This window comes from Sinocyclocheilus rhinocerous, unplaced genomic scaffold (genome assembly GCF_001515625.1).
Source record: "Sinocyclocheilus rhinocerous isolate Xijiao unplaced genomic scaffold, SAMN03320098_v1.1 scaffold1648, whole genome shotgun sequence".
In the NCBI taxonomy this organism is placed as follows: Eukaryota; Metazoa; Chordata; class Actinopteri; order Cypriniformes; family Cyprinidae; genus Sinocyclocheilus; species Sinocyclocheilus rhinocerous.
Window position 1 is genome coordinate 141,614 of NW_015647958.1, and position 19,933 is coordinate 161,546.

A 19,933-nucleotide genomic window follows, 5' to 3' on the forward strand; every position below is an offset into this window, starting at 1 on the left:
CATTCCCTTTCCCTTATCGCCGTGATAGGAGGAGAGGAGGGCTTTTCTTCCTCCCATCCAACCCACACTGTAATTAGGCCTCCCTTTCATTCACTCACTCACTAAAACGTGAACGCGCACACACAGACACACACACACACACACAAGGGATGCGAGAGACAGCAGTGTTCAGCAAATTAAAAATTTGTCATTAAGTGGAATTTACCATAATGCTGTTTTATCTTCCAGCAGTTGGGAGGGGCTGATGAAGTGTGTGTATGTGTGTGTGTGTGTGTGTGTGTGTGTGTGTGTTTGTGTGTATGTTATGGGTCTGGGGTGTTAGGGGGTGTGTGTGGGCAGTGGGACTTCTGTAAATTGAAAAAGCAGAATAATCCTGCCCTTTCTATCGCCCTCTTCAGTCACACACACAGAGACCAAATCCATAGCCATTGGGGTAATTAAATAATAGCGCTTTAAGATTCTAATTTGTTTTTTTTTCTTTTCTGCCCGTCGCCCATCATTGGACTTTAGGAAAAGTGGTAACAATATAGGATGGATATAAAACAGGTGGGAACAGAAGACACACACACACACATACGCATTAAATATAACCTCACAAATTAGATTAGGAAACATAAAGCTGGCATTATTAAAAACAATATCTCTCAGTCTTGAATTATAATGAAAGACAATAGGAATTATTTCTACTCTTCCCACAAGAGATCCGAGAAAAAGTCCACGGGGGGGTCTGGGAGGCCTGCACTGTTCAGCTCGGACAACCTGGAATAAAATATGAGTTCGGGTGGGGTTCAGTTCCACCAGATTGACAGCAGGCAGCACGCGTAAAAATAACCGTTGCATTGAAACAAACACTACAAATGTGGCGTTTCCACAAACGGTGCATCAATGAATACTTCAACAAAAATCTAAATCCCCTGTTGGTAAACAGGAAGCATAAAAGAACGACACATTTACCTTTAGTTTTTATTTCCTATAAAGTTAGAAAGCAGAGAACTAATTATTGGAGAAAATGAACCAAGTGATCATAAAACAATAATTCATGAATAGTCGCCGCAGTTTATTTGTAGTAAGACCACAATAGCCACAGATATATTAAATAAATAAATAAAAAGGATGGTTAATGGAATGTTCCTGGTTAAATACATCATGACAACTAATTCTTGAAACTGTAAACAACGCAACAAAAAATATTAACAAAACCCACTTACAATAAATGTCTACTGAGAAACAAGTTTGCCCCTCAAACTTATACAGTAAACGCATAATTGTCAACACCTACTTTTATTTCTTTATTTGAAGAAATAAGTGTTGAGAGTATTTTCTGTGTATTAAACCCAGAACATTCAAATATTATAAAATGTTTAAATAGTTTCAATAAAAATACAGTTTTTCTTAAGAAAATACTAAGCTGAAGTGTCAATAAAAAAGCAGATTCTCTCAGTTCCCTAACAGATTATTTAGTATGAATTAGCATGAACATTTCTGTCCAAATACCATTATTATTTAGTGTTACTTGCTGAAATAAAACCAAGGTCATTTTTCTAAAGGGTGATTTCAGTTTCATTACTATAGCTTAGCGTTTCTAATAAACGCAGACTGAGACGATATGTCTAATTTTTAAACAGTCACATTAAATTCCATCAAACAAAAAGAGATTAAAAAAGGCTGAGAGATGTCAGGCGCGGAGGCGAAGGGAAGGGGAAAGACAGATGGCGGGGCTATGGCTGGGTGAAAAAGGGGTAAAGGGGGGGGCAAAGGAAGCGACAGAGAAAGAGAGAGAAGGTGTAACGAGAGGGTTTGCCTGTCCATCTTCACCTCACTCTCTTCCCCAGGGCATTCCTCCCTTTCCTTCCAGCTCATTCTCCCGCTCGTAATTCTCATTTATCAGGTCTTCCCTTGTTATTCCGAGCTCTTGTTTATTCGTTATGTTGGTTCGCCCATTTCAGCTGTTTTCCTCCAATACAGTCAGACTATGCAGATTACTAGAGGAAGGCTTTTGTTTGATGTTGTTTATTTAGCATCCTTAAATGTTCAATAAAATTTCACAACATATACATCTATTTACAGTGATAATTCATGCATATTTGAAATGAAAGGATAAAATGGTTTGCATACGATGACAGCCAGGACGAAATTTACTCCTCAGAAACCATTCATCTCTCCACCCATCCATCTCTCACTCTAGTCATCCCTCCATCTGACTTTGTTTTTCTCAGCCTTTGACAGGTAATAACATCCAAAAGAAAACCCAACTGACAAGCCCATTTGAATGTGTGTTTAATATGATAACGATAAATGGTCCTCAGACCTTATACCTGACATCACAGCATCCTGCTCTCTCGCCTCTATCCATCCTTCCAATGGAAACCCTTAACAAATCCTTTCAAACTATTGCCTTACAATGTTTCTAAATAAAAACAAGTAATCTATCAGTGGATGGTTCAACAAACTTCACTTTTTTGATTAAGGAGTGATGTTTGCCCCTGAAATAGATTTTGGGGACTCTTTTTTCACATTTGTGACCCTGGACCACAAAACCAGTCTTAAGTCGCTGGGGTATATTTGTAGCAATAGCTAAAAATACATTGTAGGGGTCAAAATTATAGATTTTTCTTTTATGCAAAAAATCATTAGGATATTAAGTAAAGATCATGTTCCATGAAGATATTTTGTAACGTATAACATATTTATATGAACAACAGGAGGTTTCTTTAATACACCTTAACATATGCCTAATGCTCTCACTAATACCTCTCTATTTGAATGTAGTCACTTAAGGCAAAGCCTTTATGGGAAAAATCTATTAAATATGCCATCAAAGAGTACCGGTGGTTTAGCCTCAAAAAGGATTACATTCCAGACCCCTCTCTCTCTCTCTCGCTTTGGTGCATGACAGAGACAGAGAGGGAAAGAAGCGGAAAATAAATAAAAAATATATATATATAAAACAGGGGGTTGAGAAAAAAAGATTTTTAGATTAGGCCTAATGCTGAATAAATATGGAGAGATTTGCGGAGGAAAGTCAGTCATGCTCAGTACCTCGTAAACACTCCATTTCTCCTTCCGCTGATCCACCGGGCCACTAAGCTGGTCAGCATTGGCAACCCAATTACTATTGATCACCGCACTTCAGGAAAACGAGAGAGAGGAAGAGAGCGAGGGGAAGAAGGAGATAGACAGATAGACAGCAAAATCCATTCAAAAGTGAGCGTTACTTTGCCCTACTCACTCTGGAGGGCAAGCACAGAGTGAATACTCTGAAGGGTGCAGGGCATTACTGTGTGCTCATTTGGTACCCAAAGACTGCGACAATTGAATGTTACCTTGACTGCAGCAAAATGTACTGCTATTAGAGGTATCCAAAAATGAATACTCTGTCATCATCTACTCACCCTCATTTCACAACCTGCACGACTTTTTCTTCTGTGGAACACAAAAGGAGATTTGAACAATGTTTCTACTGTCATTGTCCATCCAATGAAAGTTAATGGGGACCAAAGCACGTTTTTTAATTTCTTGTGTTCAAAAGAAGAAAGAAATGTGTACAGGTTTGGAACGATGTGGTGGTGAATAAATGTTGACATAATGTTCATCTAGGGGTTAAATATGCTTTTTAGATATAGTTTTGCTGTGAAATGTCTAAACATCTCCTGAGCAATTTCAAACTATTAGATAATGTCTTAATTACCACAGGTTTTAGTGAGAAATTGACAAACAGCAACAGTAAAAATGCTTTGGGAAGTGAGCTTTTTTCAGATTTCCTTTGCTTGCTTTCGTATGGAGCTTCATATGTGCAAAATGCCATCTGGAAATCACCCAGAGAGAAGACAGACTTGTGGGGTGGGAGCCATTTGTCAATAAACACCAAGTGAAATCACTTGACAAGGGTATTATTCTTTTCTGCGTTGATGGAATTCCTTTTGTAAGTTTTGGGTTGTGCATAATGATGGCCAATAGGCATTAATTCTGTCAAAGCCATTAATCGTTATTTGCTACTTGCTAGTCAGAGGTAGGTGGTATTTGAGGGGAGGGACATTCTCATTCTAGTGAGCATTTGATTGGACAAAAATCTGTAGAGCAGAGGATGAGTCATCAATAGTTCTAAAAAAAGATATGTGTATATGTTAAAAGTTAACTAGCATGCTAAGTGGACACCGTTGTCTTAAAGCTAACAGACATGGAATAAAAGCCACAAAGCTGGTAGATATGGATTTCATGAGGTCTTGGAAAACAATTTTAAGTTCTGTCCATTTCACAAAAAAGATAAACTAAAGGCAGTTATAAAGTCAATGTCATACATAAGATTGTACAGGTAGTTAAAGTCAAAATAGACTATTCATATTTTATGGAATATAACAATGTTATTATGAAACACTTCAGCTTTCACTCACATGAAACGATTAAATGACAACAATCCAATGAACCAGTCAATTCCCGGTGGACAAAATCAAGTCAAATCATTTGAAAAGCAGATTAAATCTGATATATGTTAGGAAAAACAGTATAAATGTTTCGTGTCATGACAACTTTAACAGATCTGACAATTGGCAAATGAGCTGACAACTGTTCCAATCAAACAATCAATAAAAAAATACCAGTGGCTATTGAATTATAAACGGACTGTTTAAAAAAATATTTAAAAATATATACATACATACATAAAATTAATGAATAAACAAATATAACTAGGCCTATACAGACAACATAAGGCTTTGAAAAAGGAAATAAAAGAAAATGTTTTCACATTCTCATTCTTCATGCAAAGTAAACCTTTTTTTTAAACAGGGTTTCTGCTGTCACAGCTATTATTTACACTAAGAAATGTTTAAGTTTCATCTTATATAATATTATAATACAAATCACTGCTTATGTGATAATGAGGATGATAGCTAGCAAAAACATTACTGGATTTTAGTGGAAAGATAAACTGGCAATATGTCTGGCGTATGCAGCAATCGCAGCGACAGTAAATAGAAGAAGAGAGGTGAAACGATATGAGAAAAATGGCTTCCTGACTGTCGCCCCATGAACATATCAGCCTTATTCTACCAATGAAGTCAAAATATACACAGCCAGGTTCTCCGCTCCAGCGTCAGCTATCGCAGCTCACAGCTAAACCAACTGTAAGCTTGGGCCGTAGATAGCAAAAGAAACTCAAAGCTTTACATCTCCATGTCATTATGAGTTACAACCAGAAATTTTCAAGCTTAAAATCCCAGCAGATGAAAGCGGGTTTCATTATTTCTGCATGTTGGAGGATTATTTGATATGTTTTTGTATTATTGAATGAAATATAGAAATCTATGAGGACAGAAGCCTTCCAAAGCCTTTAATGAATAACAATAAAACATTTTAAAATCATTCACAATATGAAACAAATCTAGTACGGCTATATTCTACAGCAAGCATTTTTGAGGTTTAATACATAACGGCAACTATAAAGTAAGTAGTACAATATACCCTAATTTTTTTTAGTGACCAAGATTTTGATTGAGGAAAGTGCTTTGATTTGCTCAAGAATAACCAAAGACAGAACATGTCAAAACACAAGGTTTCAGATTGAAAGTTTTATAAATCAAAAAAGTAAAAATATAAAAATATATATAAATAGAAACATTAAAAAATAATAAATAAATAAATTATATTTAGATTAACTGTGGTAACTATGATCATGTGGAGCCTGGAAAAAAAAAATTATATGCAAAATTCTTAAAGGAAGTATTAATAAAAAACAAGTAGCATATTTTTTTACATAATTTTAGAGGAGCATTAATAGATGACTAATATCATATAAATAAAAAAAATAATAATAATTTAAAAATACCATTAAAAGAAAAACTGTAACAATGGTAATATGAAGCCATTCATGGATTTACCTGAATTTACTACATTCTTACTACAAATAATAACTCAATAGTTACAATGCACAAACTGTGTTAAATATAGTTTCTTAAAGGGAGCGTTAAATATATGACTGTTTCATGTTGCTTGTTTCTTCCTTTCTTTCCTTCTGTCTGCCTCTCAGTAGCTGTACCAGAGAAGTAAATGTAGTTATGAAGTTGTTTTTGATGTCACAAGTTCAGTTTAACAGTTGGCGCAACAAAAAGGAAAACTCTTGCTGCACACTGGCGCACTTTCACTCTCTCCCTCACACACACACAATTGAGAGTAGCTCCCTCAATATGCAAAAGAGACCCTAATAATAGTGAGGTAGCGTTTTCCGGAAGGTCCCTAAGGGAGTTAAGAAGGCTTGAGAGATTAGTAACAGTGAGACACAGACCGACCGGCATAAAATTATATACACATAAACACCTCACCACTCAAGTGGAGAGATCAGTATAGTCACAAGCAAAGAGAACTAAAAAAGATAAACAAATAAGGCAACATGTCTATTAAAGTAAACTATAAATACAACTTTCCAATGATACTTTTTCATATAACTTTTCTATAGTAAAATTTTTTTTTTAGAGTAGATATTTAAGAACTACATCTAAATAAGTGAATATCAATCATCACTGATGCATTTGGAAAGTAATATAGAATACTCTAAAAGAGTTTTTTTTATTGTAGATGGCCATCTTTGAATATTGTTAGCACATATGATGAATATAGTATAATTTGATTTTACTTTTGGGTCTTTATTACAACATATTTACAGAAATAAATACTTAGTAATATTATTAACAGGTTTAATTTTAGTTGCATATAATTATGCATCATTTATTGTCATTATTATAGCAAACACATGTAACTTGTGTAACTAGGACATTACAATAAAGTTTTTTTCTACGTTTGTACATTAATATTTCATATAAAATCAGATTTCTCTTGAAAATCGCTTGTTAGCGGTTATATAAATATACATATAGTAGTTGTTGTAAGTTACTGTAGTTGTGCTGTATGTAAGTTGTTGTATAGACCGACTTACTAAAGAGGCCACAAAATTCAAAATTGTGACCCTGGACCACAAAAACAGTCTTAAATCGCTGGGGTATATTTGTAGCAATAGCCAAAAAAACATTGTATGGGTCAAAATTATCGATTTTTCTTTTATGCCAAAAATCATTAGGATATTAAGTAAAGATCATGTTCCATGAAGATATTTTGTAAATTTGCTACCGTAAATATATTAAAACTTAATTTTTGATTAGTAATATGCATTGCTAAGAACTTCATTTGGTTGAATTTAAAGGCGACTTTCTCAGTATTTTGATTTTTTTTGCACCCTCAGATTCCAGATTTTCAAATAGTTATACCTCGACCAAATATTGTCCTATCCTAACAACCCATACATCAATGGAAAGCTTATTTATTCAGCTTTCAGATGATGTATAAATCTCAATTTCGAAAAATTGACACTTAAGACCAAGTTTTGTGGTCCAGGGTCACAATTTTCCTGCTTCATTTCGCACCACTCTAATGAAATTATATTAATAATCTATAATCTAATAGTCTACAGTCTAATAAATACCCCAAACAGTTAGGTAGGTAATGATATAATCATATTGGCTCAGTTTTAATAAATACCCCTTACCCAAACACCCCACCCAAAGAGGCAGGGTGATTTAAAAGTTACAGTTGTGCTGAAAGGGAGAGAGTAAAAAAATTAATCAGGTCTCACTGGGGTGCCTCCGTCCTCTGTCGCTGCGGCAATAATTTGATTTTATATTAAATGACTGCTTAATTATAATGAATTTTATTGGTAATTGCAATTACCTTTCCTCCCTCACTGAAGTTTCCCCCCGCACAGAGACACAACTTATGAGGGCCGGTACCACAGAATGATAATCAAGCCAGACTATAAAAAAAACAAGAGAAAATGATCGTATCCACAGGCCAGGGATTTTAACCATAATATTCTGGCTTGGATTACACTTAAATTGCCTTTAACACAAATTACAATATTAGTCTGAATGCGAATAAATTATGTGCTTTATATTCATTCTATACTACCTACATTTCAACTCATTTCAGCATTTTTGTCATCATATAGACAGTATGTTACAGTGCCAATACAATAAAAGCGGATCTCTCAATTCCTGTTCTTAAAAAAAACAAAACAAAAAAACATGCATTTTCTGTTTTCCGAGCACCATCTTGTCATCACATTTGAATAATTCTGTGAAAAACAAATATATTCGGTGCGTGGAATTAACGACAGAAGCTAGTGGGTGGGGGGACTTTTTCCACTACACTTTGTCTGAAAACAGCCCACACAAATATTCTATATTGAAAAAACGTTCGCATCAAACCAAATGAGCACCTGCGAAAACAAACACAGATGTTGGACTTGAGGTTTTCCGGGACAACGCTGCATCTTCGTGTGGTGAAGATAATCACAGAGGAACAGACACAATATTCAGATTTAACCCACTCTGGGAGAACACTCTCCTAACTATTACAAAACATATTAATACATTTATTCCAATAAATTCCTTTAGAGTCATTGGTGAATAGCTAAATCTTTAATAACTAAGACAGAATATTAATAAATGTATTATTAAGGGACACTACACGTGTAATAATAATTATAAAATTAAGTTATATTTAATGTGAGAAACAGTTGAATCTAATCACAAAGGTTACCACAGTCAAAATGCTTATTCATTTCTACGTAAACCTTGCAGAAAACGGAGTGTATAATTCCTTCAACAGAATAACTACGGTCAGACAGCGCTGTGGGTTTAAATGCACAGACCTGCCGCTCTGCACCACTGACAGAAACTATGACAATGGACCGGGGCTGGGTACCTCAGGCTTGCCTTCTCTAATCAAACCTGGTGTGTGACCATTTAGTATGAAATTGGGATGGGAGCTTGCCAGCTAACCCCTTCTCAAAAATACACCCCACACTCCGTAACATGATTAAGGATACCTGCTGTCCCATGCAGAGCCCACCCAAAACGCCAGGCGTCCAACCAGGAACACACGCAGACCTTTCAAACAGGATTACACTGCCCACACTCATAGCGTAGTTCACCGGCCATTCGTGAAGAAAGGGCTGATGGAAATGCTCTTTTCTCAGAGAAGCCAGATGTCGACCCAATGAAAAATGACAATCTCTTGGAAAAGTTTGGTGAGATTCTCTTGATTTAAGGCAAAAGCTCAGCGAGTCGTGTTGTTACTACTTTTTTCATGATCAAGAGAACTATCCCGACAAAAATGGTTCAAATAAGACATGAAACACATTTGCAGTAGCTGAAATGCATGGCAACTTTTTTTCACACAAATTAAACAATAAATTGATAATAATAATATATGAATGTGAAAAAATAAATAATAAAAAATTAACACCTTACAATGATAAACTGATCAAATCTGACCATAGGGACGCACCGATTATTTTTTATGTTAAGGTTGTCTACTGATGAATTGCCGATTTTATTTTTTAAAAAAGCATTAAAAATAGTTCATGTACTAAAAGTGAATTAAGGCATACCTACAGTATGCCAGATGGATAACTATTTCTTTTTAGATCTGCTATAGAGAAAAACATTTACTGTTTGAACAGATTAAATAAATAATATAAATAATAGACCTCTGGGAGCTGGTTAGACTGTCCTTGAAAACAATTAGACTCACTAATCAATGGATTGTAATGATACTTTGGGAATTATACAATAGAGTTTGTGAGTGCTCAGAAAAAGAATTAGATAAACATGCATAATTAGGTAAAATAACAATCATAAATGTATATTGTACAAATATGAACACTGAAAATAATTTGCATCTAAATTGAAAGGCTTGATTATGTAGAATACAACAGGAAAAAATATATTTAACATTCGGAATAGGCAGAAGCAATACATTGCCAATATCAATACAAATACATTTTAAAAATCACTGCTCTCATTTGATAAACATTATGATCAAAACATATCATGCATCTATATCTGACCGCATTCAGATATTTCTCATAAATGCCAATTAAGACTATTTCATAACATTATATTACCATATATTTTGTAATAATGTTATTGAAAACACATTTACAATAAAAATTTGATGTGAAATGAATTAATATTTGTACAATAAAACAACCAAAAGAAGTATTATCTCAAAAAAAAAAAAAAAAAAAAAGCCTCGTGCTGTGATTTTATGCCGAATCTGTGTTTGTGTGAGGACATGGCGTCTGTTCAAACACACTGTGTGGAGAAATGGGTGTGGTGTTTCAGCTGAAGTGGCACTGCTGTGCCCAGATAAGAGTTGATGCCTATCCCTGCCACACACACACACACCTCCCGGTCCACACGCTCACAAAAACACACACACACCAGCACCACTTGTCTTACACACACAAACTTACACCCCAAAAAGCCCTCAAATCTCACACACACAGACCTACAGACACATATCATCTCACACAGCTGCCACGCCTCACACACACGCACACACACACGGCTGCTAGAATCTTGTAGCACTATGCAGTCTTCATAAATCCTGCAGATAAAACACCTTCACTCTCTAGCACTCAGCAACACAAGTTACACAACAGACAGTCTCATTTCTCCGGCCCGACCGCCGGCGTCTCGAGCTAAAGCATTGTGATCCATCCGTAATGATGCACTCTACTATTGACTGCGTATTCAAAACAATCACATTCATATTCACCTTACCTTCAAGCTCTTCTCAATACACAGTTCAATGTGTTAAAAAAGGTACGTAAAACATAAATATGGAGGAACTGTGCAAAGAAACACAAACTATAAGGTCTAGTAGTCTAACAAAACCTCGACAAAGATTATTTATTCTACTGAAACTGAATGCAAGATTCCTGATTTGTAGGCTAAAACACAACTGTTATCTTTAAAATGCAAAATAAATTTTAAAAATGCACACATGCAAGAGTTTTACATCAATATCACACAATAAGCAACTTCAAATATAATATTTTCCAATATAATCTCTTTTTTCCACGTAAAACATAAATATGGAGGAACTGTGCAAAGAAACAAACTATAAGGTCTAGTAGTCTAACAAAACCTTGACAAAGATTATTTATTCTACTGAAACTGAATGCAAGATTCCTGATTTGTAGGCTAAAACACAACTGTTATCTTTAAAATGCAAAATAAATTTTAAAAATGCACACATGCAAGAGTTTTACATCAATATCACACAATAAGCAACTTCAAATATAATATTTTCCAATATAATCTCTTTTTTCCATTATAATCTCAACTCGATGTTGTAGGAATCTCTTTTGCTCTCTAAAAGTGAGCAATATAAAAATGTGGCTGTAGAAAATATATATGAAAGAAACCAATTTTTTACATTCTTGCATTTATTCAGCAAGAATGCAGTACATTGATGAAAAGAGACAGTAATAATTTTCCATTGTTACAAAAGATGTTCTGTTCTTTCCACAAAAATATTAGGCAGTGCAACTGATTTCATAACTGATAATAATTAGAAATGTTTCTTGAGCACCAAATCATGTTTTCTGAAGGATCATGTGAAAATTCAGTTTTGCTATCACATGAATCAATTACATTTATATACATTTTATAAAATATATTACCATTGAAAACAATTTGTTACAATATTTCACAATATTACTGTTTTACTGTAAACACAGCCTTTGTTGCCAAATGAATGCCAAAATGTATTTTCATTCATTAAGATAAAGATACTTTATATAACCATTGCTTCTCGATAGTGCAATATGAACATTTCCATGTAGACTATAAGAAAGTCAAAGTGCAAGAGAAAGGAAAACAAAGGTGATTGACAGCTGTCAGTTATTGGTGGAGGTTTGGGTGTGGCCACATTAAACAGAGTGAAAGGGAAATACAAGGAAAAGAGGGAGACGAGGCGATGACGGCAAGAGAAATCCACAACCAATAGGATACAGTGAGTGACAAGGCCACGTTCACTACTGTGAAAATGGCAGTCAAGTCACATCAGACAGAGAAAGAGAGCTAAAAACAGAACGATTCCCAACTACGAATAAGCAGTAATGCCATTTCAGAACCCTTGAAACAAAAAAGAGGGAGATGGATAGCTAATCTTACCTTATGCCCTGCAGTATATCAAACACACTCAGAGACACTTCTCTTTCAAACAGCCATGCATTCAGCTTAAACTAATGCCCATCTGCTGCCATTGCTTTAGTCCAGCCTAATGACAAAGTTTGGTGTTCACAGGGCGAAAAACCAGACAGAACCAAAAAGGGGAGGGAAAAACACTGGGAAAAAAGATAAAAAAGGGGGAAAAGGGAAATTAAAAAGGCACAAAGGGGGAAGAAAAAAGAAAGTGTGACCACTGAGGAAGGCTCAACAACTCTAATTCAAGTTTAGAGCCCCCCTTTGCAGAGTTTTTCCCCTCCTTTCTTTTTTTTTTTTTTTGGAGGCTCTCATTTTTTCTTGTCTGTTCCGTTTGAGTGGGGTCCAAGGGCCCCCCTCCATGCCACCATCCTAAAGTCAGATAGATTCAGAGAGACAACCTGTGTGTGTGCTGGACTGTAAGGACAAATAGGATATTTGGGAGGGTTTTTGGGGATGTTTTTGTCTCTTTGTGCCATCATTATACTTTTCCACACACCCACCTGTCTGTCTGTCAAAGTGTTATAGATAGATGATCTGAAATACTACTAAAATCTTGCTTCAACTGATTATAAACACACAAAAACATTATCAATCCCTGGGTTGTGTTCTTTAAATGTCTACCATTCTTCAAATCAACTTCTGTCGACCAGTGTATGTGTATCTGTTACCATATAGTAACATCAACACTAGAGAATTGGATTTTAGTGTGTATGTGTTGCAATATGACTGTATGATGTTCGGCTGACACATCACATTCTTGAGACTTAGCAACTGAAGAGAATTGGGTTTGTGTGAGAGTGTGTGAGTGTGAGTCTGTGTGCTCAAATGAAATTAGTCACCGCTGTCTAAAGCTTTTTACTAGTGTATCACAAACACAATCAAACTAAACACAAATTCCCTCATCCCCTATGGGGAGTGCATATAGCCATGACAGGACGGGAAATGTTAACAAATACAAATGTGTTTATTTCCCTTATGCATACTATGTTTTAGTATTTTTGATTTAAACAAAAATTATTATTATTTGAGATTTCAAATATATAATATTTAATTATTAATTATTTCAGGTGAGATTTTGAAAATGACACAAAGGGAAACAAATGTTTCTATTAACTGGCCAAGTAAGTAAAGGCCAATGCCAATAACCTAAAATTAGTCAAATATCTGCCAATTTACATTTATGTATTTGACAAGATGCTTTTATTCAAAGTAACTAACATCGCATTTAAAGTATACATTTTATCAGTTGGATTACATTGCTGTTACTAGCACCATTCTCTAAAGTTTGAGCTACAGGAACATGGCGTGGCTGATATTTAAGTCAATATTCTATAATATGTTATACACCACCATTCAAATGTTTGGGGTCAGTTGGATATTTTTTTTAAAAAGGAATTAATATTTGTACTCCGCAAAGATGCATTAAATTGATGAAAAGTGACAGTAAAAGACATTTATAATGTCATAATGTTAACTAAAAAATTATGTTCTTTTAAACATTCATCAAAAAAAAAATCAAGGTTTCTACAAAATATTAGGCAGCGCAACTGATTTCATAATTGATAATAATTCGAAATGTTTCTTGATCAAATCAGCATATTAGAATGATTTCTGAAGAATTATGAGACACTGAAAACTGGAGTAATATCTGATGAAAATTCAGCTTTGTCATCACAAAAATCATTTACATTTTAAAATATTGTAAAAATTAGTTTTTTAAATCAGCAAATCTGCATATTAGAATGATTTCTGAAGAATCATGAGACACTGAAAACTGGAGTAACATCTGATGAAAATTCAGCTTTGCATCACAAAAATCATTAATATTTTAAAATATTAAAAAAAGAAATAGTTATTTTAAACTGTAGCGATATTTCACAATATTACAGTTTTGAGTATTCTTGATCAAACAAGTCAGCTTTAGTGAATAAAAGAGATTTTATTTACAGTCAAAATTCTTAGACCCCATGTATGTGTGTATGTGATAAAGAAATCATGATAAAATATATTCTGATTAAGGACGTCAGTTGAATTTGTGGGGCCTAGGACAAAATTATCAAGAAGTTCCCACTCTGACAACAGATTTTTTTTAAAACAAAAAGTCCACTCAACTCACTTTTTTTTTGCTAAAAAACCCTCACCTACACTCCCACCTCACCCGAGCATCTTTTGTCAAGCTCTACCACAGTTAACCCGGCAATGGAAACCTCTGGCTTTAAGACGTGTAAGTGCACAGGCAGACGGCAACCTCTCCAGCCACTTCCTCCCAGCTCCCTCCCTTGTGTGACCCACATGTTCTGGAGTGCGGGGTCAAGCCCCAGAGATCAGAGACACAGAGGAGAAAAAGAGAGACAGAGAGCTGCCCCTTTCCTCCCTCCACCCCGTTTATCCCTCTGTACCCCTCCCCTCTCTCTCTCATCCTCCACTGAATCTCTCTTTGGGTAACAAAAGCAGGCCAGGGCAGGAGAAGGCCCCCTCTGCACATGAGTGTGAGAGGCATGACCGACAGAGCAGAAATACCAGCCCACAGACTCCTCCACAGTCACCATTCAAATAAGCAAAAGAGAGCAAGAGAAGGATGGATGGATGGATGGATGGAGGGAAAGAGGGAGAAAAGACACAATGAAACGCTCTGTATTTGAAGGGGAGAACTAGATAAAAAGAAAGAGAGACGGAGAAAGAGTAGAAAATGAATAATAGGAACAGGAAGGAGTCTCCGAATGGAAATGAGGACAACACATTCAGGGAGGATTGAGGAAAAAGAGAAGAGAGGAAAGAAAGAAAGAAAGAAAGAAAGAAAGAAAGAAACAGAGAGAAAAAGGTTTGCTGCTTTGCTGAGTTTTGCAGGTTAACCTAATGTGTAGATCTGGAGAGATTTGCAAATACATTTTTATTCATATGATTAAAGTCTCTCTCTCCCTCGCTCACACTCTCTGACAGGAGGTTTGTTATGTTTTGTTTGTTTTTTCCTCTACATACACAGAAATATTCCCTCATTGCTTTTCCTGCATGTTCTCACACGCATGCAAATTAACTTTACTCACGTGAAGTCGGATGCATGTGATCACGCACACACCTAGTCGTTTCGATCGGCACAGTAACTTTACAACAAATACATGAGGATGAGACATCAGATTCAGTGATTAGGATGCACATACAGCCAAGTGTGCATTGGGGATAAACACAAATTTGTGCTTACATTAAAACGAATGGAGACCACAGGTGCTCTGGCCTGCAAACCCTTTAGGCGCCCCCATACAAACACTGACTAACACACTAACACCTTAAAAAAATTCATATTCTTACAGGTAAACAATATCAGGTTTTTGTGCACAATATGATTCAGCACTGCCTGGGACAGAAATTAAAATGTAAAAAATAAAAATTAATTAAGAATAAAACAAGTAATGTATTTAAAAAAATTAAAATAAAAAAAATATTGAGAGACATTGTGCTCTCAAATGTCATTTGCACTCTTATATTCGGTCACACTTTATTTTAAGGTCCAATTCTCGCTATTAACAAACCATTAACTACGACTTTTTCCTAATTTGCTGCTTATTAATAGTTAGTAAAGTAGTTGTTAAGTTTAGGTATTGGTAGGATCAGAAATGTAGAATATGGTCATGCAGAATATGTGCTTTATAAGTAATAATAAACAGCCAATAGGTTAAAGGGGTCATATGACGTTGCTACAAAGAACATTATTTTGTGTATTTGGTGTAATGCAATGTGTTTATGCGGTTTAAGGTTAAAAAAACTTTAAAAAACATTATTTTCCACATACTGTACATTATGACATGCTAATAAGCAACTTGTTAATAGTGAGAATTAGTCCCTAAACTAAAGTGTTAGGCCTCTTATTTTCAAACCTAGGTTGAGGGCTTCAAAGGCATGGTATATAGCGTACCAGTCACAAGGGCTAATTTTATGTACATTTTGAATCTTGACAGCCCCTGTTAATAGATTCATTGTATAGAAAAGAGAAGCACTAACATTCTACAAAATACCTTTGTGTTACATGGAACTCGAGTCCTACAGAAGCACATGTGGGTGTGTAAATGACAGAATCTTATTTTTTGGTGAACTATTTATTTTTTAATTAGGCTATCGCAACAGAAGATGCCTTAAAGGGAGGTCCCCAAAAAATGTAAATGCTGTTATCAATTACTCACCCTCATGTCGTTTGACTGTATGACATTCTTTCTTGTGTGGAATACAATAGAAGACATTTTGAAGAACATTAGTACTCACTCAAGTAAAGACTCAAACCTTTCTCAAAATATTGTAAGTTCCACAAAAGAAATACATACAGAAAATCATACAGGTATGGAATGACATGAGGAGGAGTAAATGATGACAGAACTGTTTCTTTAAATATGCACTCATCATGTTTTTGTTTATATTTTGTTTATACCATGGAAGCCCAAATTGCACAGTTAATTTAGTGCAATTTGGATATATATACAGTCACAGTGTGAGATATAAAATGACATTATGAGAAATTAAGAGTAAACTTAGTACTGACAGTACTTAGTACTGAACTTGGTACTGAATCTGGACCATTTTAAGCATTCTTGAGAATAATGTTTAATAGATTACCTGTGTCTAATTTAATTGTTTAACTGTTTCTTGTGTCTTAATTAAAATGTGGACTTATAAAGCCTTAATTTGAAAAAAAAATGAGTGAAGTGCACTTTTATAAAAACAACACTAAAATATGCTCATAAATACATGGTTGGGTAAAATCCTTACCTGGTAAGGAGATGTTGAGCTGGATGTTCTGATCTCCATCCTGTTTGTCCTGGCCCAGAATCATCCAGTTCTCCGGCCCATCTGAGTCCGAATCCAGATCCTCCACAAAAGGAGGTGCAGATTCAGAAGAGCTGTCGTCTGAATCAGAATCCAACACAACAACATCATCTGGGGAGCTCCTTCTTGCTTGAACTTGTGGTAGAGAGGGTGAAAGCAAGCTATGGGTCTGCAACTTCCTGTTCCAGCGTTTTGATGATTGACCCTTTTTAGTACAGACACTGTCATCTTCCTCAGAGCTGTCTGACACTGTGATAGCATCTGTGCCAGAGTCAATCACAATAACATCTACAGGTGGAGCATGAGGCAAGGATTTCTGCTGTGTTTGAGTCCGTGGTACTGATGACTGGACCTCTCTCGAGTCCTCCCGGTCCTCCTGGATCTCAGCGCTGTAGTGCAGCTGGGAATAAAGCCGGAACTCCAGTTCACTGTCAGTGTCAGACAAACTCGAGTCTGCATCATCCCGGTACAACTCGTCCTCGTAGTCATCCCGCTCCTGATACCCTGAGAACATCTCAAGGAGAGCCCTAAACAGAGAGCAGCCCAGTCGTAAACATCATCATGAGTCATCATTCAGAGGCCATAAAGATTTCTTTTCAGTATATCACCTCTGTACAGGATCCAAACAAACAAACAAAAATGTGCCAAACAGAAATGTATTTATTTATTTATTTCTTTTACAAAACAAAAATCAAGTAACACTTTACAATAAGGTTTCATTTGTTAATGGTTAGCTACATTTGTAACAAACTAATACTGAAAAATACTTCTAAAGCATTTATTAATAATTTAGTATTATATTATTAAAATGAGAAGTTGTACCTACTAATGTTATTTAATGGACCTCAGCTAACAATGGACAGCTGTATTTTTATTAATTAACAACGATTAATAAATACTGTAACAAATTTATTGTTCATTATTAGTTAATGTTACTTAACAGATTAAATATAGTTAACAAATGGAACCCTACTGTAAAATGTTAACCAAAATCCGTTCAAAACAAACAAGTTTAATTAATAAGAGATATAATATGAAAATTAAATTAAAAGGAAAATTAAACAGCTAGAATTTTACTCCATGGCAACTTCAGAAACATTTATAAAAAACTTATTTTGGTGAACATTATTTGAATATTATTAATTATCATTTTGATCAATAGAACTAAAACACATGCTGTGTGAGACAACTGCATAGTTTGCAGTAAACACTGCAATATTAATTTGTCATTAAATTAGCTTATGTTATATATCACGTGAGCCATTGGACAACACATATTGTGGGATGAAGAAGGCTTTCCCCAGAAGAAACTATATTAATTTAATGTCCATTCTGACCCCTTCAACTTTATGATCAGTCAGTGCTCTAAACAGAGAGACTGGGGAGAACTTAGATAGGATAACATGAAATCAGTATCAGGTAAATACATAAACAGTTCCTCAAACAGTCATACTTTTATTCAAATACAGGACTTACATAGAGCCAAGAGATGACAATCTCTATCCATATCCATAACGCAAAGTGCAATGACATGAACACAAAACAGCAGCTGTTTAGTTTTGGTCAAACTGTCAGTTTGTATCCTGAAGGAGGACAATAAGGCCAGATCAATGTAACTTTCTATATGTCTCAATTGTACATAAGGACACACAGTACGTGTGGACTTTATGTTTGTATTTAGCCTGTTTGACAGCAGCACGTAAGTCACAGAAAGATATTTCTGATCAAATCCATAAAAACTTCCAAAGATTATGTACACAACACATAAACAGCACCACAGAACACAAGCCATGATACTATGCTTAAAACCTAAAGATTCCAGTAAAAACAAGAAACCTAGAGTATTCACAATAATAAATATCTGTATAAAACCTATGAGTAAATAAACCCCTTGTACTGTAACAGCCTAAAATCAATGAAGACCAACATTAGATAGCATATTTCTGATGAACATGTGTTAGCCTCAGTGCTATCAAGTGCTGCTCAATGGCCCACGTGTCTTCACGTACACATGGACGACGGCTGAGGACGTATAACTAATAAACGTGCACGACAGGGTTTTAAAACATTTGCAAGCTCAGCTACACCATATGACACGTTTTATTGGGTTTGGTACGAAACTGAATAAAAATCTGACCTGTTTATAAATTCCGATTTGCAACACAGAGGGACACCCGCTTCCGGACTCCACAGGAAAATTAAATGGTTGGCCAACTAGTCTTCGTCCCTGGGAAAAAAGTGCTACATTTAGCACACGAAAGGAAGGTTAGTGACTGAGTCTGGGGATTGTTTTAACTATTACCATGCTTGTTCATAGTGTGAATGAGAGAGGAATGGGAAAATTTAGGAACTGTTCTCACTTGATTTTTTTGTTTGTATCAAGTTTAGAAGAAACATAGGGGAGCTAGGCATTAAACAGTGGTTCCTGAATTTATACCTTCAGGCCTGGGAAACGTAAACTTTACACCTTGTTCAGAAATAAAGGGTGTCTTTTGGGAGAGGCTGCACTTAATTTCATGATAAACACAATGATGATGAAGATGATGACAACAATAACAATAACAACAACAACAATAAAAATAACAATAACAATAATGTTTTGTTTTGCCTTGGTTGTAAAAAAACCCCCACAAACAATATGATAAACAGTAGCATTGCCTCATTGGCTGCAAAAATAAATATATACATAATAAATATCTATAATAATAAATATATATAAATGTATTTATATATTTATTTTTGCAGCCAATTTATGAGGCAGAATTTTCTTGCCATTTTGCAATGAATATATATATGTATGTGTGTGTGTGTGTGTGTGTGTGTACTTGTTTATGCTACATTGTGGGGACCAAATGTCCCCACAAGGATAGTAAAACCTGACATTTTTGACATTGTGGGGACTGGCCTGTGGTCCCCACGAGGGGAAAAAATTATTAAAAATAGTAAATGATGTTTATCTGAAAGTGTAACAATGCAAACTGGTTTTCTGTAAGGGGTAGGTTTAGGGTTAGGGGATAAAAAATATTGTTTGGTCAGTATAAAAGTAATAGAAGTCTATGGAAAGTCCCCACAAT

General features: G+C 35.3%; 1 protein-coding gene across 1 annotated transcript in view; it reads right to left on the reverse strand.

Annotated features, from left to right (window-relative positions):
* The window catches only part of zcchc7 (zinc finger, CCHC domain containing 7), a 50,991-nt gene extending 31,901 nt beyond the window's left edge, over nucleotides 1–19,090 (reverse strand). The window contains exons 1-2 of the mRNA XM_016513926.1: nucleotides 18,997–19,090; nucleotides 16,803–17,385 (exon numbers count right to left, since the gene is read on the reverse strand). Of these exons, the coding sequence (XP_016369412.1) occupies nucleotides 16,803–17,373 (571 nt within the window). The 5' untranslated portion in view covers nucleotides 17,374–17,385; nucleotides 18,997–19,090. The remainder of the gene's footprint in view (nucleotides 1–16,802; nucleotides 17,386–18,996) is intronic.
* Nucleotides 19,091–19,933: the final 843 nt, after the last annotated feature.